Source organism: Hemiscyllium ocellatum, chromosome 21 (genome assembly GCF_020745735.1).
Source record: "Hemiscyllium ocellatum isolate sHemOce1 chromosome 21, sHemOce1.pat.X.cur, whole genome shotgun sequence".
NCBI classification, from domain to species: Eukaryota; Metazoa; Chordata; class Chondrichthyes; order Orectolobiformes; family Hemiscylliidae; genus Hemiscyllium; species Hemiscyllium ocellatum.
This window is the reverse complement of record NC_083421.1, coordinates 38,364,049-38,391,142: the sequence shown is the minus strand read 5'-3', so window position 1 is coordinate 38,391,142 and position 27,094 is coordinate 38,364,049. Positions and strand designations below refer to the sequence as shown.

The window sequence follows — 27,094 nt, the reverse complement described above, 5'->3', positions numbered from 1 at the left end:
TGTGGGTGCAGTTGGAAATGGTATTGCAAGTGGAAGCTACATATATTAATATACAAGACCCCTTTCTTTACAACTAGAAATTATATTTGTATGCACACTGCCCGCTTCAATTCAACATAGTAGGTAAAAGTCATTTGGGTCATTTCTCAGGCAGTGCCTAGACCAATTGGAGTCAACTTACCTGGTTTAATTTAACCTACAAAGTTTAACCAAAGCCTGGCAGTTAACAGTCAATCATTATTGACTACTGCTTTCTCCTTGGCAACACCAGTCAGATCCAAGTTGCTAACCAATCAGCACTCTCTTCTCACACAATACAAATGTTGTTGCCCTCCCCTTCACTGTTTGATCACACAGCATTGCCCTTTGATGTGAAGGGCACTGCTTGTCACTGGCCACCCAGATGTTTTCATATCTTCCTGGTGGTGGAAATTGAATAAAGATTCGTGCACCATGTGTCTCTCACTGTGTCTCACACCTGCACACACACACCATAAAAAAAATAAACAGGACTGTCCCCTGCCCTCCTCTTCACTGTTTGATCACACAGCATTGCCCTTTGACGTGAAGGGCACTACTTGTCATTGGCCACCCGGGTGCTTTCCTATCTTCCTGGTGGTAGAAATTGAATAATGATTCATGCATTTTGTGTCTCTCACTGTGTCTCACACCTACACACACACACACACACACACACACACACACACACACACACACACACACACACACACACACACACACACACACACCATGGGTGCTGGGGAAAAATAAGCACTACCACAGTTAGGCGGTATTGTGGTGTTTAAAAAAACGAACAAAAAAAAACAGGAGAAAAGAAAAAAAATGTTGTTGCAAATTGACCCTATGTGTACAAGATGAAAACGTTTCAGAAAATGTTTCTTTATTTTCAAACAAACCCATGCTATTGTAAACCTGTTCCAGTCAGGCACAGAGATGAGTTTTTTTTTGTATAAGTCAGTTAGTACCTGAAAGGGTTATTTGCCATCACATGTTGAGCTCCACCCATCAGAATATAAAGGACTGTTCCCAGAGGAGTTGACATATCTTACATTGCACTTTCCAACTGCTGAGTTCCATTTGGCCGAACAGTAACGTGTCATAACTCTTAAGATTGAGGCCTCACAAGAGATTATCATGTAATTCTGATGCAATGTCATTCCCTAATAATTACTATGTAATAAACCAATGGTTAACAAAGTTCAGCCTCCCTTCTATTGAATAGTTCATATGGACATCCTTCGCCACTATCAATAACTCAGACTTAAACCAATAAGGCTTGATGGGAGCAGATCTATCCAAGGCATCTCAGAAGATTTCAGTGGACATGGCTTCAAAGTCAAGACTCAGCCATTGAGAAAGAGGAAGTTCTGAAGGCAATCCACCATTGAATTCACTCATTTGTTTCTCAGCAATTGATAAGTGAGGTATTGGAAGGGGCATTTAAAGTTGCCATCGGGCACTGTTTTACTCATTCTAAAGTGATGGGGAAGGTTATAGAAATCAGCAGGTTGGCACCAAAGATCTACCCACCTCTTTCCACCATCTTGGCAACTATGTTCAGGTCAGGAAGATCCAAGCCACCACCAATTAAGGACCTTTTGATTGATTGAGATAATGTAAGACCCTCAACCCACCAGTTAATTGTCTTCATGACTGAGAAAATTGGGCACCCTAGTTTGTGAGTTAGCCTTGATTTGCCCTAATCAAAGGGAACTTAAGTTGGGTTATAGATGGGGGCAAGTGTGCTGCTGGTTTTTTATTGAAAAAGTTTTGAATTTTTTACAAAATTATAATATTACTATAAAATAATATGACAATCTTATAGTGGAGAACATTCAGTTGCATAGCCTGCATCCTATTACAAATTGAAATCTTCCTCACATTCTCGCAAATATCCTCCCATGCCTCTGACAAGATCTCCACCTCCAATTCCTGAGTGCGGATCCCACACAGCCGTTCAAGGTCCTTCAAGACACTATCTCTTAATAAATGGTAGAGGGAACTGATCGAGAGAGTTCCTGTGAACCAAAGTACTCTCCTTTCCAGTTCAGACTTAAAGGGATTAACCAATAATGTAATATTTTCTGTATAAAGTCTCCGATCTGAAAAAAACAAAAGAGGCCCCTACTGATGATTCATATTTCTGGCTCAGCTGATTGAAAGACATCATGACCTCTCCCTCAAATAAGTCTCTCAAACAGGAGACTCCACTAGACTCCCAGAACCTAAAGCCAGAATCCATCGATCCCACTATGGGAGTAAAAAGGCAAATTCTTTATAAATTGCCCTCGTTCCATCACATTATTCTTCATGCAATGCTCCATGACAGGCCTCATCTTGTCCATAAACAACAGATTAATAAGGGGGCATTTTGTCTGGGAGCCCTTACTGTCCAGCCATATTGCCCTTGGGTCCTGACAAGCCCAATCATTCACAAAGGATAATAGGGAGCTTCATTGATATTTCTTGAAATCTGGAAAGTCCACCCCCCTCCCCCCCAACCACTCCCCACCATCCCTGTGGAAATTGCAATTTAGCAAGCTTAATTAAAGGACGGCCTGCAACACCAGATGAAAGAACCAAGCCAACTGTTAAGCCTCTGTAACGCTCGGCTTGGTAGCATCAGAGGGAGCATTCACATGGGATATAATAAACAGGGAAGAACATTCATTTTAACCAGAGCTATTCTACCCAGCCAAGATATTTATAGAGCCTCCCAATGCTGAAGGTCCTGTCTTATCTACTCCAGCAACTGCACAAAATTAGCTTTATATAATTGATCAAAGGCTGGAGTGATAAAAATGCCTAAGTTCAGGAAGCCTCTCTGTGACCACCTGAAAGAGAATTGGATTCTACCCATAAGATTGGGTACTCCACCTGACAAAACCCCCCACAGGCATAGCCTCTAACTTCATCACATTGATTTTATACCCCAAATAAATTAATCTTCTGCATGAAATGGGGCACAGATATTATCAGCTTAGTTAGATAAAGAAGAATGTTGTCTGCATAAAGGGTGATCTTATGCCCCCATGATCCCAACTCCAGAGCAGCTATATTGGGGTCCCTCTGGATAGCCTTTGTCTATGCCTCAATGTAAACAGCAGCGGTGAGAGAGGGCACCCTTTTCACCGCTACCAATACCAAAATTATTAGCCCTTATGTTATTAGTGATGACTGCTGCCTTAGGATTCCCCAAGGCCAAACTGTTCCAGGACATAAAAAAGGTATGTCCACTCCACCCAGTCAAATGCTTTCCCTGCATCTTGGGAGACTACCAAGCCTGGAATTGACCTCTGTTGACACACCTGAATCACATTCAATCCTCTTCTAATGCTGTTAGATGACCTGCGACTATTAATAAAACCTGTAGATCCTCCTTTACAATTGAAGGCAATACTTTCTCCAACCTCAGCGCTCATGTTTTTGACAGAACTTTAAAATCCACATTTAGCAGCGAGATGGGTCTGTACGAAGCACAGTCCTCTGGGGCTTTCCTCTCTTCAGAATAAGGGAGACATTAGCTTCTGTCAGAGTGGATGGGAGGCAGTCCCGACTGTACTAATAATTGTACATGTCCAACATTGGCCTGGCCAACATATTTATAAATTCCTTATAAAACCCGCTCTGAAATCCATCCGAGCCTGGTGCTTTGCTGGTCTGGAACTGCCCCACTGCCTCCTTTATCTCTTGGATTGTCAGAGGGGCATTCAAAAGGGACACCTGCTACACCTGGAAGGCCCAAGTTCTTAAAAAGGGACTCCATCTTTGCCAACTTGTCCTCACAGCCCTCTGACCGATACAACTCAGAATAGAATTTCCTAAATGTCGCATTAATCCTTTTGGAATCATAAGTAAGAGTACCAGTACACTCTCTGATGGATGTGATAGATTAGGGAGCACTCTTTTGCTTGGCCAGATATGCCAGGTATCTACCTGGCTTATCACCATACTCGAATAACTTCTGCTTTGCAAAGTCCCTCTTTGCTGTCTGGGTGAGCGCAGAACTCAGATCAGCCCTGAGGGCTGTCATCCACTGAAACTTGGTCACAGAGGGCCTATCAAAGTATGCCCTCTCAGCTGCCTTCAACTGGGCTTCAAGCATACACTGCTGCTCTCCCCTCTGCCGCTTCCGGGTCGCGAAGTGAGAAGTAATCAAACCCCTTGCATAGGCCTTGGCAGTCTCCCAGAGCACCGACAGCTGACTAGCCGTGCCCGAATTAACATCCCAAAAAATTTTAAATCCCTACAAAAAGTACTCAATAAACTTACTGTCCTTCAGGAGAAAAGGATCCATACCTCTGGACTTAACCTACAAATACGCTGCTGCATGGTCAGAAATGGCTATATTTGTAGCTGCTGTTGATGGCTGTCACCTGCACCCCATGAACACCTGGGTAAAAAAACATCTTGCCATTTTTCTGCTCATGGTTTTTAGTAGTGGCTGTACCTTTCTGGGTGGTTGCTGCATTTACTGGCTGCCAGCTTCAAGTGGGGATGGGCCTTCCTGCTGCAGGGCTGGATTGGCCAAGAAGTCTACTGGGTCACTCCTTGGTATTTGATCCAGCAGCTTTCTCATTGGCAGAGGCTTACTCACTCTAAAGACTGCACTCTGTAGCATGGAAGGATGTCATTCGGCTTTTCAATTATCATAGAATCGCAACACTGTGGAAGCAAGCCATTTGGTCCATCGAGTCCACACTGACCCTCTGAATTGCAGCCCACTGAGACCCACGCTCCTACCCTATAACCCTATATTTACCATGGTGAACCAGCCTAGCCTGTGTATCCCTGGACATATTGGGCAACTTAGCATGGCCAATCCACGTCACCCTCACATCTTTGGACTGTGGGAGGAAACTGGAGCACCTGGAGGAAATCCACTCAGACACAGGGAGAATGTGCAAACAGAGTGGAATTGAATCTGGGTCCCTGGTGCTGTGAGGCAGCAATGCTAACCACTGCCCTAAAGTATTGCAAATCAATTTTGAAGAGCGAGTACTTTCTACATTACATAGAATCGTAGGGTTAGTTCCCTTCCCCAGCTATTGCTCCATAACCTTGCAAATTAGCCCTCTTCAAGTAAGTGCCCAATTTTAGTATTTGGTATACGGTTTGATTCCTCTGCCTAAGAACAGATTTTTGGTTCACTCTCTGTTAATACTTCATCCTGAGTCATCTTCTTAGCAGTGTTGTTTGGCAGAGGTGGTTTGTCATTACTGTCTATGCTTGAGGACAGGATGAGGAGACAGATCCCAAGTCTACCTCAGGAACAGCAATTGAACTATTGCTATTGGTGTTATTTTGAACTATACTGTAGCTATCTTTTAAACTGAAGTATCCAGTCCTCACATACCAAATTGCTCTTTGAAAATTAAAATGGAACCTGATTCTTCCCGTTTCAGAAAGTACATAACAGAACTTTATAACTCTTTGTGCGAAGCAATTTATTTTTCTTATATCTCTGTAGATCTTTTGGCACCTGCTTTGTTCACTCCTGGCTGAGCCTATACAATACAAAGACCTGAAAGGGCCAAAAATGGAAAATAATGTACAGAACAAAAGTCAGCTGAATGTTCTGATGTACTTCTTAATGGCTAGGTGGCTGTTGTTAAATCAATCTGACAAAACGAGATTTAACAAAAGGGCTTTTTTCAGATATGTTATCTTGATATAACAAGCTGTTTATAAAGGGAGCATCGAGATGGAAAGAGATTGCCAGGGATGTTCTGCTGAGCCCAAGAATTCTTGCTCATTGGTTTCAATAGCTGATGGTACTTGGCTGCTGTGCCCTATATTATGGTCAGTTTAACAAAGGACCCTAATTACAGAGCATAGGCTGTGAGTACAACTTCAGTAACCTGTCGTCTAAATATTTGTCTTAAAAACTGGTTGCTGAGGAGCAGATTATACACTCTCTTCTGAAAGAATAGAGCTAATTTAACATGGCCTGACTGAAGTTATAGTTTTCTAAAACACTAACTTGGTTTTTTAATGGAGGAAATGATGTTAAAGAGAATATAAATGCACCTATCATAATCAGTTGGAGACATTTTACCAGAAAAGTGGTAACAAGAACATTGGATCAACTTGTGAAAATTGCACAGATGATAATTTAAAGTTCAGGTCACAGAGTCATTGAGATGTACAGCACATAAACATACCCCTCAGTCCAACTTGCCTATGCCAACCGGATATCCTAATTTAATCTCGTCCCATTTGCCAGCATTAGGCCCATATCCCTCTAACCCCTTCCTATTCACACATTCATCCAGATGCTTTTAAATGCTGTAATTGTACCAGCCTTCACCACTTCCTCTGGCAGCTCATTCCATACATGCATCACCCTCTGCACAAAAGAAATTGCTTCTTAGGTCCTTTTTAAATCTTTACCCCTCTCAGTCTAAACCTATACCCTTTAGTTTTTGACTCACTTACCTTGGGAAAAAAAAAGACCTTGACTATTCACCCTATCTATGCCCCTCATGATTTTATAAACCTTTGTCAGGTCACCCCTCAACCTCTGACGCTCCAGGGAAAACAGCCCATCTGTTCAGCCTCTCCCTATAGCTCAAACCCTCCAACTCTGGCAACATCCTTGTAAATCTTTTCTTAACCCTTTGGCCATGATTTATTTCTGACTGAGATTATTCCAAACTTGCATGTCAAGTTAGTGAGAAGCAGTAAATCCCAGGCGTCCTGATTCCAGGCTGGACCCGACAGAAATCACTCCCCAGCAGGTGGATTGGGGTGAGAATTTGTGTGGCTGAAGATAATCACAGGAACAGTGGCTAACAGATAAATGTTGAGTTTGTGGTGGGGAGGCAGTCTTATTTTGAGGGACGGGTAGTGATTAAAAAACTCCCTCTGGTCCACATGCAAACCTAAAAATAAAGTTAAACGTGGCCTTCTTCTGACCCATGATCAAGTTCCTGTCAGGTTTGGCCTGGCATGATGGCATTGAATGGTCTTCACTTAAAGTAGCAGGCCAGGTCCCACTGACATCAATGGAATTGTATCTGAACGTTAATGGAGATCACAGTGGCCAGTGATTGGTGTCCTGATAGTCACTGACAGGGAGGTCACTTTGGAGTGGGAAAGGGCTGGACCAGTATGTCCCACTCATCATTTTAACTGCTGTTCTCCACTTCTGCCCAGTTTGCATCAGGTGGGAGAGTGTTCAAACCAGAACCTTTGTTTGTCAGTTTGACAAAGCTAAAATTAGCTTGCTCTGGACTAATTAACAAGTGGAGTTTTCCAACGGTGTTTGTAATCAATTCAATTGTCAATGATGATGAATTTTGTAAGCACTGAACCGAGCTGCCTGTGAGAAGATCCTGCCTGTACAGAACTGAATGCCTCAATCTCCTTTCTCTTATCTTGCTAATTCCATGCAACAATATAAAATCTAAAGTGCTGAACATTTCCACAGCCGTGTTATTACTTGTTGTTATTACTTGCATCATAGAAGTGTACAAAACATTGAGAGTACTGGCTTTACTGCATTTGTAGCCTAGCACATTGTGGTATTTCTGGTTTAAATAAGTGAGTGTTTCTCAGGTGTCATACTCTTAGATAGTGAGGCCTTACCACTCATTGAGCGGTTGACCTCAGTTGTCCTCTAATCCTTCTACCAATTACTTTAAATCAATGTTCCCTGTCATTGACATCTCTGCTAAGGGAAATAGCACCAGGATTAGGAAATTTTGTTCACCTCAGTTAGATCACCCCTCAGCCTCCTATGTTCCAAAGAAAGCAAAGTCAACCTCTTAAACATTTACACAACCCCACTTCAACATTTAGGGCAATATTCTCAGAAATCTTTTCTGAACCCTCTCTACTGCACTTCTCCATGTAATGAAGTGACCAGAACTGTGCACAATTCTCTAGTTGTAACCTAACTATTGTTTTAGACAATTCCAATAGAATTTCCCATGCCTCAGCTAAGAAAGAAAAACATTGGATATGTTTTCTCAACCTCTTACATATCCTGTCTTTAACCTGTCCTGTTACCTTCAGGCATTTGTGGGGTTGCACTTCACATTACCTCTATTCCTTGACCCTTCCCAGCATTTTACACTTTATTATGCATCCCTTTGTCTTGCACAGCCTCTCTATATGTATCACTGCACACTCGTCCACACTGAATATCCATTACCAGGCAAGATAAGAGAAGTGCCCTCCACACCAAGGCAGTATGGAATTGAGTGAGGCATCAATGACCATTTACAAAGCTGCAGAGTATGGAAATCAAGGGAAAAAAGAATCTCTTTTGTTTGGAGTTATAAAGAGCATGAAGGAAAATGGTTATGCTTTTGCAGGTCAACCATCTCAACCCCAGGACATCCTGAGGAGCTCCTCAGTGTAATGTCCCGCACTCAATCATCTCCAGTTTCATCATCAATGATCCTCCTTCCATCATTAAACAAGAGGTGGGGATGATCACTGATGAACAAATTTCTGTAGTAGTTGCAGCTCCTGATATGCAGAAGCACAAGAGAATCTAACTCTTGCTTCTTGACTTTTGATGGCATTACCATCATTGAATCATCAATCCTACATATCCTGCAGTTACCATTTACCAGAGATTCAACTGGATCCTTCATATAAATGCAGTGGCCAGCTAAACAGGTCAAAGGCTGACAGTTTTACAGTGAGTAGTTCACATCCTGACCCTCCAAAGCCTGTTCAGCACCTATAAAGCACAAGTATGATGTAATATTCCTTACTTAGATGGGTGCAGCTCCAATACTATTGAAGCAGCTCAACACCATCCAACAACTTGCCAATGGTACTCCAATCACCACATTCAACATCCAATCCCTCCATTACTAATGCACAATGGCAGCAGGATATACCATCTGCAAGATGCACTGCAGAAATTCATTGAGGCTCCTTCAACATCTTCCAACCCTACAACTCCATCACCTAGAAACAAATGTGTTGGAATGCCACCACCTTCAGCTTCATCATCAGGTCACACATTTTCTTCATCTGGAACTATATTGCTGTTCTTTCCCTATCACTGTGTCAAAATCCTAGAACTGTCTTGCTATCTAATAAGGAAAGATTGATAAAACTAGAGTTTTCGTAGAGTTTCAAAGAGTGATCTCAGTGAAACATATAAGAGGAGGACAGAGTGGAGGTACATAGGCTGTTTTGCCTGCCTGGTGACGAGCACCAGGGAACATCACCTCATTATGCACGTAGTCAATTAATAACCAATATGAGGAGGAAATTCTTCATTCAGAGTGTAGTGAATGTTTGAAATTCTCTACTCCAGAGGATTGTGGACACTCAATCTGAGCACATTCAAGTCAGAAATCATTATGTTTCTGGACACAATGAAATCAGCCATAATCTAATTGAAAGGCAAGGCAGTCTTGATGGGCTGAATAGCCTACTCCTGTTCCTATGTTCTTTCCTAATAGCAAGTACATGTAGCTGTACCACATAGATTATGGCAATTCAAACAGGGAAATCACCACGACCTTCTCAAAGACATTTATTACAGGCAATACATGTAGACTTAGCCAGCGATACCCAAATCCTGTCAATGGATTAAGTAAAACACTTCTGTCCAACTGACCAATCTATAGCACTGCAGCCCACAACTTTCTCCCCGTCAACTGTATTGCTGACCTATGCATCAGCTACCAAATTCTTAGTCATGCATTCTCCATTTAAGTCTAAATCACTGATGCATGCCAAAAAACGTGAGGCACCAAGTTCTGCAAGATGTGGAACTCCACTGTAAACAGCCTTACAGTCACAAATCATCCATTGCTACAGATTCATTTTGGATACAATTTTCTGTTTTCCCATGGTTTACATGCACTTTTATTTTTCTGACCATATGCTTCACTAATGCCCTGTGCAATCTAATCAAAAGCTTTGCTAAAATGTGCCATCTCATCAATTGTCCTTGTTATTTCATCATAAAATTCAATCATGTTGGTCCTGTAGCTCTTCCTTAAAAAGAAGTCTGTGTTCGCTGTCATTGATTAACCTGCATCCTTCTATATGATGAACAATAATACGCCCACTACTGAAGTTAGGCAGACTGGCCTGTAATTACTGTCTATTGCTTTCTCTCTTTTTAATGATGCAACATTGGCAGTTCCCCATTCTTTAGTCAAAAAGGATTAAATCAAGATAGTTAGCTGTTCCCTCCCCAACCTCCCCCTCAGTCTCTTAACAACCTGGGATGCTATTCATAAAAGACTGGTGGTTTAATCACTTTTAAAGATGTTAAATCTGTTAATATTTCATCTTCCACTGTGCTCACATCACACATTTCTCCTCTGTAACTACATTGTTTGTATCATTCCCCTTTATTTGTGAAGACAGACACAAACCATTCATTAAAGATCATAACCACCTCCTCTGCCTCCATATGCAGGTTACCTTTTTGGTCTCTAATAGGCAGTATTACTTTCTTTATTATTGTCTTACTATTCATGTATTTACAATAAAGTTTACTTGATTTTGCTTGCTAATACACTTTCATAATTTCCTTTTCAATGCCATGTTGGTATTTTCAATAACTCATTAAGCGTTTGCAGACTTGAGCTCTCAGTGTCTAATGAAAGATTGCCTTTCTTATCTTTCATATCCTGTTTGCTGTTAAGATAGCAAGTGGTTAAGCCAGTCAGTGAGGTTAATTGATTAATAAATGGCTAATTACAAAGAAGGAGCAGGCAGCCACTGATGGGCTGTGCTTGTAAATTGTTCTCTTAATCAGAAACATGAGTGATTTGGTGGTGGTAAAAAATATTCAGAGGGTGTGGAATAGTATCACTGGATTAAAAAAAAAGTAAACAGCAAACTGATAAGGGCATTTGTGGTACAATGGCAGTGTCCCTGCCTCTGAGACGATCGAAAGGCCTGTTCCAGAGTTGTGCCATCACATGTTGAACAGGCTAATTAGAAAATATCTGAAACTGGTGAGCGGAAGGAGCAAATAACAGAAATTGCTGGAAATTCTCAGCAAGTCTGGCAGCATCTGTGGAGAGAAAGCACAGTTAACATTTTGAGTTCAGTGATCCTTCATCAGAAAATCCAGAGAGGCTCCTAGTGATATTGTCGCTGGACTGTTAATCCAGGGGGCCCCAGCAATGAGCTGGGAACTTGGGTTCAAATTTAACCACAGCAGATGGTGGAATTGGGATTCATTTAAAACTCTGGAATTCTGAGTCTAATGGTGACCATCATATCATTGTCAATTGGCAGGAAAAACCCATCCTCACCTGGTCTGGCCCACGTGTAACTCCAGACCCACAGCAATGTGGTTGATACCTAACTCTCCTCTGGGCAATTACAGATGAGCAATAAATCCTAGCCTAGCCAGTGACATTCACATCCTGTGAATGAACTTTAAAAAAAACACCGCAGATGAAGGGTCACAGGGCTCAAAATATTAACTCTGATTTCTCTCCACAGATGCTGTCAGACCTGCTGAGGTTTTTCCAGCAATTTCTGGTTTTATTTCTGAGTTCCACATTTCTTTGGTTTTTTTCCTTGTTTCGAGCTTTAGGACAGAATAATGAATAAACTCTATCCATCGGGAAATGTGTTCTGGTTTCACTTTCACTGACTGGGATGGACCCAAATTGACCATGGAAGCAGATGATGGTTGCCTAAGGGTGAAGATTGGAAACTAAGAGTTCCTTTTAGCCTGAGGATTGTAACTGGAGTTACTTTGAAGACAATAGCTGAAACCCAGTGCTGTGTGTTTCATTTCTTCTGTTCGTGATAAGTAGAATAGATTCAGTTGGCTTGAAAATCTCATGTGGTTTATTTGGTAGCTACAACTGAAGTTACAGCATGCATCCCTGACTTGAGTTTCTCTCTTTGACTGCACATAGCAGCTGCTTGTGTGGTTTCATCCAGGCCCTGAACTCTTCAAGCAATAACAGAACACACAGTTCCCGCCAATGTTTCCCTTACAATCAATGGAAAAAATGAAATCTGAGGCATAGTCAGAGTTTTATAAACTTAGAAAGCAAGATGGAGGAATGTATAATGAAGTTTAACAGACTAAACTGAAAATTGCATAAATTCTACTTGAAGATTTCTAATTCAGTGCTTGCTGCTAAATTGTTGGACTGTGCTAAATTGACTAATATGGATAAACTAATAGCATTAATTGGAATTCGATTTTTAGAAAGAAGCATGCCTAGGAGGAAATAGATGTACAAACGAGGAGTGAGAATAGGTCATTTGGCCTTCGGGCCTGCTACCTCATTCAATTTGATTAAGCTGGATGTAACAGTCACTTCAACTCCACATTTGCACCTACTCCTGGTAAATCTTTCATCCCTTTTTGTGTTAAGAATCGATTTATCACTGGCTTAAAAATACTGAAAGATTCTGCCTCCACTGTTTTTAAGGAAGAGTTCCAATGATTCACAATCTGGGAGAAAATAATTCTTCTATCACTATCTTCAGTGAGTAATCCCTTTAGTTTTATTCTATATTCCTCCCAATTTCTATTCTATATGCTCCCACTAGTGGAAACATTTTATCCAAATGCACTCTGTTGAGTTCCCACAGGATCTTGTGGGCTTCAAACAAGTCACCTCTTGATCTTCTATATCCCAAGGGATACTAACCCTGGCCTATACAGGCTCTTCTTATTGAACAGCACACCTAATTAGTCTTGTGAACCTCCTCTGAACTGCCTCCAATGCATTTACATTCGTCTTTAAATGAGGAGACCAATACTGCACACAGTATTCCAGATTTGGAGCAGATGTCAGAAGCTTTATAAAATATTTAAGAGAAAATGTTCAATCTCAATGGCTTACATGACTCAAGTGGGAAATAATTCAGAAATAACACAAAGAACAGAGGATTCGATGGTAGTGGCAATGTGAGACTGTCCAGATGCAGGTTGAAAATGTGAATACAAAAGGAGAAACAATTCAAAAATGACTGGGGATAGAGGTGGCTCTGGCAGTTATCAGAGATGGTAGGAATTGGGGAACAATATTAAAAGAATGAAGTCTTAGAATGTCCGAGTATAGTCAATAGATGTTTTAGATTTAACTCAAAAAAGGTATTTTGCAATAACTACACACAACACATAACTTTTGAAAGGAGCAGAGGGTGATACTCTTCATGCAGAGGGGATTATACTAGTTGCAAAAAGCTTCAACCCATTAATGAATGGTCTGGTTGAAGACTCATTCAATCATGCTGTGTTGGACGGGGGAGGATTGATTAAACTGTAATCGAGATTCTTAAAGTAAAGGATCAAAGTAAGGTGAAGGAAATTGAGAGTTATATCAATTTCAGGTTTGGGGATGACATGCTGAAATCACTAAATAGAGTGATGACTCCCTGAAACATAGCTGGGATAAACCACTTCACCAACACAGACGTGATGATATTGATATTGAACAAGCTGTCTATGAGAAAAACCTTAAAGGAAATTGGACAAGGAACATGATAAGGCGATTGTTTTTGGGAAGTCAGTGGATTTACAGTATATGCCAACTGGATTTTATTGTTTTCATTTAATAAGGAGCAAATTCTCTAGTAAAATAGTAAGCAGTTGTTTTTGTCTCAAGGTTTGGAAGTTTGAAGAAAAATATCTGATTATCTGAAAACTACATCAGCAATTTGCTCACATGTCCCTTGCAGGTTAAAACTTCAGGTTTGATTCCAAAATGGCTGAGTGGTTCTTGACATTCAAAGCTCTTGGGCTCCAGTGTGTTTCTTTGTTCTGAATGCCTATTTTCCTTTCTTTGAATGCTTCTCACTAATTTTCCTTAAATTAGCTTTCTACTTCCATTTTGCAAAATTACACCCTAGCTTATTAGAATTGGCCTTTCTCCAACTGAGAACCTAATCCTTATTTATCTTTATCCCTTGCCATAACTATTCTAAGTCTGATTGAATTTGATCTCACTCACAAAATGTTCTGTCACTGATGCCCCTTACTTCAGCCACAGTGTGGGTCTAATTATTCCCCAGCCACTTGGCAATTAATATAACTACTGGTATTAGCACAGTTCAAGGAGAAAACACAGATTCCATCACCTATACATTTTTCAACTGTTACACCTTCAAGCGAGAACTTGACATAAACTGCTTTCTGATGTTTGGTGATCATTCTAGCTGGGAATAAGTATTAAACTGAAGATGAAACTAGAGGTGACCCAGCTAGAACCAGTTTGGGTAAATATGGTGAATTTGGGTGTGATTTTCCACTTCTAGAGGTGACAAGAATAATGATGAGTGTGATGACTCAATTAGGCAAGATTCTAAATATCAGGTTCTCCCCATCGGAGATGACAAGATGACTTTCTCACCATCAGGCGGTGAGAAGCCTATCTACATGTATTTGCATTTCATTACAACTCACTGGAATTAGTCAATGCAGATACTGAGCTGAGAAGCACATGGTCGCATGAGAAAAATTGTCCAGGGCAGTGGCTGACATGGTGCCATCAACTACACTTCTTGCCAAATTTTAACTACAGTTAAATTCCAGTTGCCAACATGGCACAAGAAAAACTGCAACATCCTCCTCAGAAGACAGACACAGGACATGACTGATAGAGTACCCTTCATCATTCAGTTCTTCCCCAGAGCGGAGAAACTACACCGTGTTCTTCGCAGCTATCAACATGTCATCAATGGTGACAAACATCTTGCCAAGATCACCCCTCCACTTCTCTCCTTCAAACAGCTGCCAAACCTTAAACAGACCATAGTTCGCAACAAACTACCCAGCCTTCAGGACCATAACACCACACAACCCTGCCACGCCAACCTCTGCAAGACACATCAGATCATCGGCATGGATATTATCATGGAAGCACCACCCACCATATAAACGGCAGGTACTCTTGTAACTCAGCCAATGTTGTCTAGCTCAGACACTGCAGGCAAGGATGCCCCGAGGCATGGTACATTGGCAAGACCAAGCAGACATTACGGCAACAGATGAATGGACACCACGCAGCAATCACCATGTAGGAGTACTTCCTTCCATTCGGGGAACATTTCAGCGGTCAAGGACATTTTATCTTCCGATCTTTGGGTAAGCATCCTCCAAGGTGGCCTTTGAGATACACAACAATATAGACACCAAGCAGAAACTGATAGTCAAGTTCCGTACCCATGAAGACAACCTCAACCATGATCTTGAGTTTATATTGTGCTACATGTAATCTCACTATACTGTTCTGTATTTGTAAAATCTTCCTTACTGTCGTTTTAATATCATCACCTTGATAACTTGTTATGATCTCAATATTGGATTACTTGTTACTTTGGTTAGACCCCCAGCATGCGACTCTTCTACCGATTGTGTTATTCTGGCACCTTATGTTTTACTGTAATTATTTCTCCGCTTCAATTAATTGGATTATATATCATCCCCTTCACTTACTGTTCAGCTGTTGACACTTTACTCACACCACCTGACACTTTTGATCACCAACAGAGACCTCTTATTCAGCTTATTGACTCTCCAATCACTTCATTTTTATGATCTTTTGATCTCTCTGCTTATTGATCTCTGAGCCTGCATGCTTCACTTCACCTGGCAAAGGAGCAGCACCCCGAAAGCTTGTGATTTCAAATAAACATGTTGGACTAGAACCTGGCATCATGTGACTTCTGACCTTGTCGATCCCAGTCCAACACCAGCACCTCCACACTAAATTTTAACTCCGAAATAGAATATTTCAGCATTTGGGTATAATTTATGTATATGTGCTTTTCAAAAAGGAGTTAAAGACCCTTAGCAAATGCAGAGTGACATTTTGTCAGTTGTCTGACTGATAGCCAACATGGTTATCATGTATCAACAGAATTACATGAATAAATATGAGTGCTGTGTTCAGGGAAATGCTTGCATACAAGTTTCTCTCATCAAGGCTCATAGATGATTCTGCAGTCATCAATAGGAGTTATAAAAGGTTTGATAAGGTATTGTCTCTGTTTACTAAGACAAAGGAAGGATAAGAAAGTATTGAAGGGCTTGTGTTTGCAGTATTATATTATGTTATTATGTGATGCTAAAGTGCTTCATGTCTATTGAGTTGAAGTGTAGTCATTTTCAAGTTAACCACAAAAGCCAAACTACATCAAGCGAAATACTCCAAATAGAAATAAGTAACCAGTCATGTTGCTTTGATCAGTCATTGCTGAGGAACAAATGTTGAGCAGCATGTTCGGAGAATTCGTTACTCTTCAATCTTTCAGATCTATTTGAATTTTCAGACATGGCCATGCTAGAACACCACGGGTGAATTAAACCTATCTAACACTGTCGCACTGCTTACACTATGCCCTGCAGTGCCAGCTAGACTAGGTTCCTGGAGTGGATTTGAATCTATAACATTTCCAAAATGAGGCAGGAAAGACAACACTGAGTCACACAACAAGGACAAATATGAGGGATGAATGATCTCTTACAATTCTATGAGGACATGTAGCATCAAATAATGTTGAAATAAATACCATCTTCTTGGCAATCTCATGGGCCAAGGAATGCATTTGTTTTAATTGAAGGACCTCTCGGCCAGTTTAAAACCTCAGCAATGCTTCATTATTAGCATGAGAGATTGAAGACAATTGTAACAAAACGCTGTCAACTGTGCTTAATATCTCCTGGCCAAATGTGGTGCAAGGTTTGTCCTGATATTGAGAAACTTGGTCTGTTATTAGCATTCTGAATTGTTGGCAGATTACTCACAACTCTTCAACATTTGTTGTCTTCAGTCTTACTTCACCACTGGCAACATGAACCTGGGTAATGATCCAAAAACAAAACCTGAAACTAACACAGAAAGTGCTGGAAACAGCTCAGCATGTTTGGCAGCATCTGTGGAGGGAGAAACAGAGATATCGACCAGCTAATGGCAGAGCTACAGAATGCCTGGATTGACCAGATTCCTTCTTGACCTCTCCAATCTCTTCAGCACAAGTAAAGACCTTCAATAAAGACAGTTTCACTTAAACAAGAATCATGAATCAACCTCAGCATTTGATTTTGCCAGTGAACAAAATCCCCCAAAAAACAGATGCTATCTCTGCTTTATTTATACTTCCTATCCATCACACTTTTGGGATTTGTTCCCTCAGTCGAATCCACTTATTGGCATGTAAAGCCAGAGTGGTGATATGTTGATTCTTCACTTTATCCATCTGTCACAACAAAATAAAATCACTTTGTTATTAACCATTTAATTAATAGTTTAAAATCTAATTTTTGCAGTCATCACCATTTTAGACTTGATTAAAATGAAAGTGGAGCCTGTATCAGGTTAAACAGACATTTTGTATTATCTTAGTGTTGTCTGCAGTCTAGGCTGAACTCTTGTATATTATCTACACCATCATATTGATAAACTGCTGATGATTTCTGCTGGGAATGCTCAAAATGCAACTTTCACTGAAACGTACTGAAGCAAGAGCATACTAAGTTTCGACCTGAAGCAGTTTTTATGTAATCAAAGCTATTTGAACAGGCAGGTTTCAGTTTCCTACCGCGCTGTTTGTTGGAGAGTGAGGGATGGATCAGATTCTTGCAAAGAAATCGTAATGATCAAACAGCATGCTGGGAACTTGCCTGAGAGAAAACATTTGCTTGTTGCTAAATTACAATTATGTTAAAGGGATATGCTTGTCTGTATAAAAATCTTGTACTTTCTCCACGGACAAATTTAACTGCGTGGATGATAGGGAAGCAATGCTCTGCCTTCACAATGCCATCGTAAAACTGTGGGTTCCAGTTTCCAAGGGGAAAGATGACACACAGCATAGCGATAGAGCTGAGCTATGTTGCACTTCACACTGAGGTCAATAACAAAGCAATGCATCAGTGCTTAAACATGTGCTCAGGCTTTGTTCTCTGCAGCTTAACTTTTAATGTCAGCAGAGAGCTGGTAGAATTCCACCTCATTATAAAAGATTCAACAGTAGGTTTGCACAGTGGGTTGCCTTTGATGTTTTTGACATTGTTTTCAATGGAGTTGCTCAGTGTGAGGAACAAGCACACCTCCAGGAGGATATCTTCAAGAGTTAGATTGCCTCCTCAGTTATGCTGTAGGTCATCTGCTGAAGTATATTGTAAACTGCTTTGTATCAGCATATATGTGGGGTAGTTTAATGGCAGCTAAGGCCTTATATCTCACCGCCTTGACCAATTTCTGTGGGGATCATTTGAAGAACTTCCTGATGGATGTTTTGTTTTGATTCTGCAGGTTCTGCTTTTACCAATGGATTGTTTTCAGCAAAATCTCAGATCAGTTATACATTCGATAATCCTAACTGCAAAGAGGCTTCCGTTTGTGCCATTTTGAGCACACAGCAACTTAATGCACAAATCAGTGTCTGAGCTGTTACCACGGTAACTGCTGTTGCAGCAGTGCTGCCGACCTGCAAAATCTGCAGTGTTGCATAGAACAGGCCGGACCAATTTTTAACCCCGTTGTGCAAACTTGTACCAGACATGTTCCTGAGTTATGTGGCAAAACTGATGAACAACTCTTCTCTTTCACAAGACAAAGACACACACATTTCATGAATGCCCTTTTTAAGCAGGGAAAAAAAGCAAACTAGTTAACCTAATTTCCAGACCCATGTCCAGGTTTATTTATACCGCATTGATTCAAGGTTTGCACTAGTACTAAATAAAAACGGAAAGAACTGCAGATGCTGTAAATCAGAAACAAAACAGAAGTTGCTGGAAAAGCTCAGCAGCTCTGGCAGCATCTGTGAAGAGAGATCAAAGTTAATGTTTCGGGTCCAGTAACCCTTCCTCAGTTCTGATTTCTCTTCACAGATGCTGCCAGATCTGTTGAGCCTGACGCTTGTAAACAAAGCTGATTTCAGATTCTTACAATGTGCCATATGTTATTGGAGAAGACTTAGAAACTCCATAACTGTGCATACTTACTTATGTGGGCAGGATGCCACAGAGACTGTGTCCCCACCTGAGAAGCTGCAAGAAATACAGTTAATGAAAGCTTCAGTATTTGTGTAAAATTGTGAGATTATTTCAAAATTCTGGGAACCACAATCTAAACCACAATGTCACAGGTGCCTGTATTGTTCATGAGGTTGCAATAGCTCAAATAATGCTGTTGTATTCCTCATGGCTGGATGTAAAAATGATGTACCTTTACAAATAAAGCCTTGAACCAGTTGTGTGCAGAAAACTTGAGAAAGCCTCGCCTGGGGTTGATGACACCAACTGACTTCATCATGTTTGCATTGAGTTATTTGTCAATAACGAGCAATAAAATGTGGACATGCTAAGTGTCAGCATCAAATGTGTGTGTGTGTGTGTGTGTGTGTGTGTGTGTGTGTGTGTGTGTGTGCATCAAATGTGTGTGTGTGTGTCTGTGTGTGTGTGTCAGCATCAAATATGTGTGTGTATGTGTGAGCATCAAACATGTGTGTGTGTGTGTGTCAGCATCAAATGTGTGTGTGTGTGTGTGTGTCAGCATCAAATATATGTGTGTATGTGTGAGCATCAAATATGTGTGTGTGTGTGTGTGTGTCAGCATCAAATATGTGTGTGTGTGTGTGTGTGTCAGCATCAAATATGTGTGTGTATGTGTGAGCATCAAATATGTGTGTCAGCATCAAATATGTGTGTATGTGTGTGTCAGCATCAAATATGTGTGTGTGTGAGAGCATCAAATATGTGTGTGTGTGTGTGCCAGCATCAAATATGTGTGTGTGTGTGTGTCAGCATCAAATATGTGTGTGTGTGTGTGTGTGTATGTGTGTGTGTGTGTCAGCATCAAATATGTGTGTGTATGTGTGAGCATCAAATATGTGTGTGTGTGTGTGTGTGTGTGTGTCTGTGTGTGCCAGCATCAAATATGTGTGTGTGTGTGTGTGTCTTTCCAATTTTATTCTACATTTCTTTAGGCTCCTTCCTGTGCTGGGCATTAGCTCCGTGCCTGTGCCTGTGCCTGGGGCTGGGGCTGTGCCGAAGCTCCACCTTCAGCAACTGTGAAGAGCTGTCTGCCCTCCTACTGGGGAAATGCCCTCATTGCACCCTCAGAAAGTTGGCCAAGATTAACAGTGCACTGATAATCTGTTCTCCGTTATATCACCAGCCTAAGTTTATTTACTTTTAAAAATATGCATTTGTGCAAATTGCTAAATCAGATTCATCAAATGATGTACCACAAAAACAGGTCATTTGGACTCTTCATAGATTCATGCAGTGCAGAAAAGGCCCTTTGACCCATTGAGTCTGCATTGAAATAGCTACCACTAAGAAAGCACTAATTCCAATTTCCTACACTTGTCCCATATCCTTGAATGTTATGATATTTGAAGTACTCATCTAAATTTTTTTTAAAGGTTGTAAGGTTTTCAACCTCCACTACATTCCCAGTCAGTGCATTCCAGAGTCCGACCACATGCTGAATGAAGAAGTTTTTTTCTCAAATCCGCTTTGAATCTCCTACCCCTTACCCTAAAACTATGCCCTCTCATGATCGATCCCTCACCAAGGGAAATAGCCCTCATAACCTTATACACCTCAATCTGTCCCCCCCTCAGTCTGCCTGTCTGATCTCTCCTTATAACTCACTTTCTCCATCCCAGGCAACATCTTGGTGAACCTCCCCTGTATCCCTTCTAGTGAAGTGACCAGAACTGCACACAATACCCCAGTTGTGGCTTGACTAATGCTCTGTACAACTCCAACATTACCTCCTTGCTCTTATACTCTATACCAGAAAGCAAGTGTCTCATACGTCTTCTTAAATATCCTATTCACATGCTCTGCCAACTTCAGGGATCTGTCAGTAATTACCCCAAGATCCCTGAGTTCCTCTAAACTACCCAGTGTCCTGCCATTCATTGAATACTCCCTCACCTTGCTTCTTCTTCCAAAGTGGCCTGTATTATAAAGGAAAATACAAAAAGTCTTGTATCTCTGCCTTTTACTAGTAACCCTGTATTTGTATTGCTTTATTCCCTTATGAGGTATGGGCAATGCGAGCTGGGCCAGTATTTGTTTTTCATCCCTAGTTGCCCTTGAGGCAACTATTTCCCTTTAAACAGTTATTACAATACTCACAAAACAATGTGGCTTGGAGCAAAGTAAAAGGTTTGTGTCATACTGGATGTGCTAGTTCTTTGCAGAACCTAAACCTTCGAAAGGTGCTTCTGATAGCAGCCTACGTTTTCAAACGCTGAAGGTTGGCAGTTTATGATCTGTGCATAGAAACTAACATTCATTAAAAAAACAGTTAACTTTTCTAAAATGGAGTTATTTATTTTGAGGGGAGAGTAAAGGCCTTTGTGCAGGTAGTTATACACAACCAGCCCCTTTAGATTGGACTGGAGTGATTCTGGAAAGCGGCTCATCATACCTTCTCAAGGGCAACTAGGGATGAGCAATAAATGCAAGTCCAGCTCGCATGGCCCACATTTCATAAGGGAATAAAGCAAAATAAATAACACAATTAGCAACACAATCCTCTCAAAATGCAATCAACATAACCTGTTGTTCAAATATGCCCTTTACATGCTCTTCCCAAATATTTCAGTACCCACAACATTCATGTTTTAATTAAAGGAGATGAGAACAAATTATTAAGCTACTTTAGTTTCAAATGACAGGGATTACAGAGAGCAATTTATGATTAGACCCTTGTAATTGGATCAGTGCGAGTTGCCAATACAATGTCATGCTTCTTCAGATCAAATTTTATTTAAATAGTTTCTAAGTATACCTTTGCAGCCCAATCTTCTGTGTTGGACCTTATACCTGATGACAATAAGCCTGAGTGCCAATATACTTCTGCTTCTAATCCCTACGCTCTGTTTACAAATGTGTCCTAAATCAGAGAACTCTTACCAAGTATGGAGGAGCTCTGATGTCTCAATACAATTGGTGTGAGGTTAACAAATGCTTCCCATCTTTAGGGAACAAACTCAGTCTTAGCTCATTAACATTTTAATCATTTTAGATCAATGTGTCCTCTCTTCAAAATTGTACAAGTGAAATTTATTTGAAAACACAACCTTCAAATGTAACTCAATTTCAAAATCATTTCTATAGAGAAACAAAATGATCAAAAATCCCAAAACGGATATTGATGTTGAAACTTAAACCAAATTATTTAATTTTCACAATAGCGTTGTCATTTTCACTCCTTTTTTTGGCTTCATATACATGAAGAGTTTAACTCTGAGCTGTCTTTAGGAAGGTTAACTTGGCTGATGCCTGATTATTTTCCCTGACAATCTTTTTACTTCCTTCCTATGGGAAAAGCCCTGATATCGATAAGATGCCTTCTTCAGATGTCACAGCTTTACAGAGATCTGACCATGGATGATAGATGGAGACACGATCTATGTCTTGGTATACAATGGTACAGCTAAAGAGAAGCAAATCTGTTCTATAGCTGTGACATCTAAGTGTCTTGAATTGAATATTTTACAAAGAAATTGCACCAAGAAAGGCTATCAATGAGGAAATCAGAATGTAATCTCATTTGGTACAAGTAGGCTTACAATGCTGTTTTGTACTGACTGTCAACATTTGATGTTTCCAATTGTTTGCAGTAACTGTGGGGTTTCTCTTTAATAGGTTGGAGACCAGATTATAGAGGTGAATGGCAGAAGTTTTCTCAATATTCCCCATGATGAAGCTGTGAAAATTTTAAAGTCTTCACGCCATCTCATGATGACAATAAAGGATGTTGGAAGATTGCCTCACACTCGGACTGTAGTGGATGAGACTAAGTGGATTACAGGCTCAGAGCTCAATGAGACAGCTGCCTTTAGTGGCTCTGCAGGGTAAGTCCTGCCTTTATTTCCTTAGCTTAAGAACAAACTTTGAATATCTCCACCTGATTAATGTTTCTTATGAGAAATAAATCTTTGGGCATCTAGGTCAGGAATGATCCATTTCACTTGAGCTGCTCACTATAATTTGTCTTCTCTGTTTATAAGATGTGATTTAAAGGTAACATTTATATTCCTTGGCCCTTTTTCAATGCTTGCAGCCATTTCAATTTTTTTTGTTTTTAATATCTATTACACCTCCTCTCTATGGTTTCCTATGTGAGGCCAAGCATTTTTTTAAAATTTGAATACGATCTAATTTTCAATCCTGATGTCCATCCATTTTCATTTCTCCACCTACTTTTGTAGCATTGCTTCTCCTCACCATTGACGTTGCCTGCTCTGGGAGTATATGAGAGTAGGGTCTGTTGAAGGGATAGTGAAGGCACCTTTGAAAGCTAAGCTTAATCTATGTGGTGAGAGAAAGAAGCAGTATGTTTGGGGATGAGAGGGCAGCTATTGTGAGGGCAGGAGCAGGTATAAAGTGTGCAAGTGCAAAAAACTAAAAGGAGACACAGGGAAATGTGAAGATGCATAATTTCAACAGGACAGGAATTGGGAGAATTGCAAAAGCACCGTACAGAAATCATGTTCACTGGAATGTTTTAGAGGAGTCTGAAACAACAGAAGATAAAACTTGATGGGGCATGGAAAGCTATTCTGGTCAAACAAACTGATCAATGCTTCAGTAGTGATTATGGTGCTATCTCAGTTCTTAAGTAGACAGTACTATGTTCTCATTAATGTGAAGGATACTGATATGAGGAAATGGAACCATTTCTCATTTCAGGTATCTAAATATGTCAAGCACTTTCATGTGAAGTGTAACGCCATAAAGTGCCTTCTACTTTACTTCAATGACATGCTCCAGGTTCAATGTCTGAATGAAATTATTAATTTTTTTAGTGAATAACTGTAGTGGTTGAATTGATGCAATACTGAATCAATGCCTTGTATTACTCCACTGGTCTCCGACTGGATTTACAGTAAGAAAGCAGAGAACACATGATCACTATATTAAGAAAAGAGATTTCAAACTGTTCCATAAAATAAACCTCGCAAGATGGTTTTAAGTCTTGAACCATTTGATTTTAAAAATAGAGTTATGAAGCTTGGGAATTAAAATCAAGGAGGAGGATTATCTAAATATTTTAGACAATCAGTAAGAATATTATAAAAGGCGATCCAGCATTGAAGGAGAATCAGAAGGTGATGTCAAGCTGGGGGGAGCCAAATGTTAAATGATGTAAATGCAGTATCTCTTTTTTAAAAATTATCTGGTGGACATTGTCAATTACTTCAACTGAGGTATTAAAGAAAGGCAATCAGTTGTTTATTCATAAATGGTAAGTATCGGTGATTGGAAAAATTACATCACATTCTCAGAACATTAATGACAAGGGGTACTTGCATTATCCTTTTCCATTTAATCTTATCAGTCACAATCCACGTCTGCATTCATTTCCTTCAGTCTTCACCGATCATTGTGAACTATTTCTTCATTAAACTCTCCAACATTAGGTGCAGTGCCAATAAAACAGAGGGTTCCTTGAAATTTGCAGTATCTGAGTTTTCTGATTTGACTTTCGTTGTTGCATTCATTCTACATGTGGGAGCCATTTTATGCTTCATAAACTCAGGGATTTCTAAGTTTATTGTTTAATTAAATAGCTGTTGCACACAGAATGACTGTCATGGTTGTTGTTAGGAATGTAATAGGTTTTGAATGTCAAGAGCACTTGAGATCCCCACATTTATTGCTGTTGAATCACATGTTTGATGTCTTTGTATTATGGGAGCTAAGCAGTCAAAACCAATAAATTTTAGTTATTTTCTCTCGAGGGTTTGTGCGAACAATTGTTTGATTCTCTTCTTAGAACACTTCTTCATATATTTTAACGTCCTGACCTCTTTTTATAATTATTTCCAGGATTCCCAATTTGGGTTCAGCTGCCTTGATGTCATTTAAATTTATTTTCAAAAATATGGTCCACATTATTGTCAAATGAAATGGGTAAGGGTTTCACTGATATTGTCAGTTTGAAGCTAACTATAACATTCCCCTCCTTTAAGAGATAACTTTTTAAAACATGGACCTGATGACCCTGAACATTTTGTGTTTACAAAAATAGCTTATTGGATACTCACAGCTCCAACGTTTTGAGTAATTCAAGGTTTTGAGCTTTGCTGCTTCTGACAGATTTTGTTGCACGGGAGAACTGGTGGTCAGCTGCCTTCTTGAATTATTGCAGTGTAGGGGCTGTACTGAATTGTTTGGAAAGGAGTTCTAGGATTTTGACCCAGCTATGCTTCAGAAGCGAAGGGAGTGAATGTTAAAGGTGTTGGAATAGGTGCCACGCAAATTGACTGTTTTGTCCAGGATGATGCCAAGCTCTTGAGTGCTGTTGGATCGAGTAAGTGGAGAGTATGTCATCACAGTCCTGACTTGTACCCAATAAATGATGGACAGTATTTGGAGAGACAGAAAGTGAATTAGTCACCACAGAATTCTGGCAACTGATCTGCTCTTGTCGTCACAGTATTTATATGATTGTTCCAGTTCTTGGTAATGGTCAATGATAACCAGAAAGATGTTGATAGTGGGGGAATTCAATGACAGTAATACCCTTTAAGCATATGGCATTATTATGGTAAAGACAAACATAAGACTTTAATACAGAATTGTCGGCCTTAATTTTTTTGTTTCAACTTTTAAAATACTTTAATGACACAATGATGGCCCCAGTCACATCATTATATAAACCTTTGATGTCACGAGGAATTAAGGGTGACGGGGAGAATGCTGGTAAGTGGAGTTGAAATGCGCATCAGCCATGATTGAATGGCGGATTGGACTCGATGGGCCGAATGGCCTTACTTCCACTCCTATGTCTAATGGTCTTATGGCTAAACCTTTGGTTCAATCCTTCATCAACTTCATATATTTGGGTGAGGTAATGTCCACAGTCACCAATTGTAGTTTTCATTAGTGATGAATAAACAAATGTATTTGGGTTGGAGCAATGGCTTCCTTTATACTTTATTTGAGTATCAGTGAAATGATACACACGAAAAGCCAAATCATCTTTACTTTGCATAAGCCATATTTGGAACTTAAGAAGGATACAAACCCAAATTCAGTAATTGCAGAAAAGAAACGCCTCTAGCAAAACCATTGACCAGTGATCTCCATACGAAAGCAAACTGTAGAATTTAGCCACAAAATACCCAAACCTAATAATATAAAATTGTTTTATTCAGTCACAAAGAACAGTGACCTTAACAGTACGGGGGTAATACTGAGAATGCAAACCATTAAATGTTGGTAAAAGGAATCTCAAAAAGGGCAATTGTCTTACATTTTGAAAGCTGGGACTTTCACTGCAGTTCAGGAAGTATAAACGAATGTTGTGATGAATGTCAGTTATTTGCTATAGTCACAGGCTATTAAAGTTAATTACAACTGCGCTCTTGATGGTAATTATGTATGATTTTAAGGCTCAAACAGCAGCAGTGCCAGCTGTGAGAGCTGTTCAGGGTTTCGAAGCTTAAAATGGTGGAGTTAAAAAAAAACGTTTTACTTCGGTTTTTTTTCCCAAAGATCTTCCCTAATCTGGACCTATTTCTTTGTGAACACACCAAATGGAACTTATTAGTGCTCTAAAATTTTTTTCAAATACAATTATTCTTTGGTGATATATAATAACTAACTTTGGGATAATGAATGCAATGAAGCAAGGTTCTGTTGTTAAAAATATGAAGCTGGATAATGGAATACCATGTACAAATTTTATGAGATATCACAAATGTTAAGTGCATCTTGCCTCATACACTATGGCTTTTGAACTATGGCTCTCGCCACTAACATTTCTCATGACAAATGTTTTCTTCACAGTATTTCTGGGCTCACAACCCTCCAATTCAGATATGAAGGTTGCTCTTTCCTGGACTTGTAAAAATTCGCTTCTGGGACATAGACATCACTGGGTGGCCAGCATTTATTGCCCCTGGTGAGCTGCTACCTTGCTACCAACTTCTGGTAAGATGGCGGTGGAGTAAGGATTCTGAGCCCAGGGGTCATCCGCTTTTCTTTTCATTTCATTTCTTTTTTTTTCTCTCTCTCTTCTCTTGTATTTTTCTCTTCTAATTTATTTCACGTACTTCTTAGAGAAGAGTTCAGTTGCATTGATTGTGAGTGAGCCCAGCAGCACAGACTCAAGTGGGCCCAGCA

General features: G+C 40.1%; 1 protein-coding gene across 1 annotated transcript in view; it reads left to right on the top strand.

The window, feature by feature from the left end:
* whrna (whirlin a) overlaps positions 1-27,094 on the top strand; it is a 214,773-nt gene that overhangs the window by 91,640 nt on the left and 96,039 nt on the right. The window contains exon 6 of the mRNA XM_060841026.1: positions 22,607-22,815. Within this exon, the coding sequence (XP_060697009.1) occupies positions 22,607-22,815 (209 nt within the window). The remainder of the gene's footprint in view (positions 1-22,606; positions 22,816-27,094) is intronic.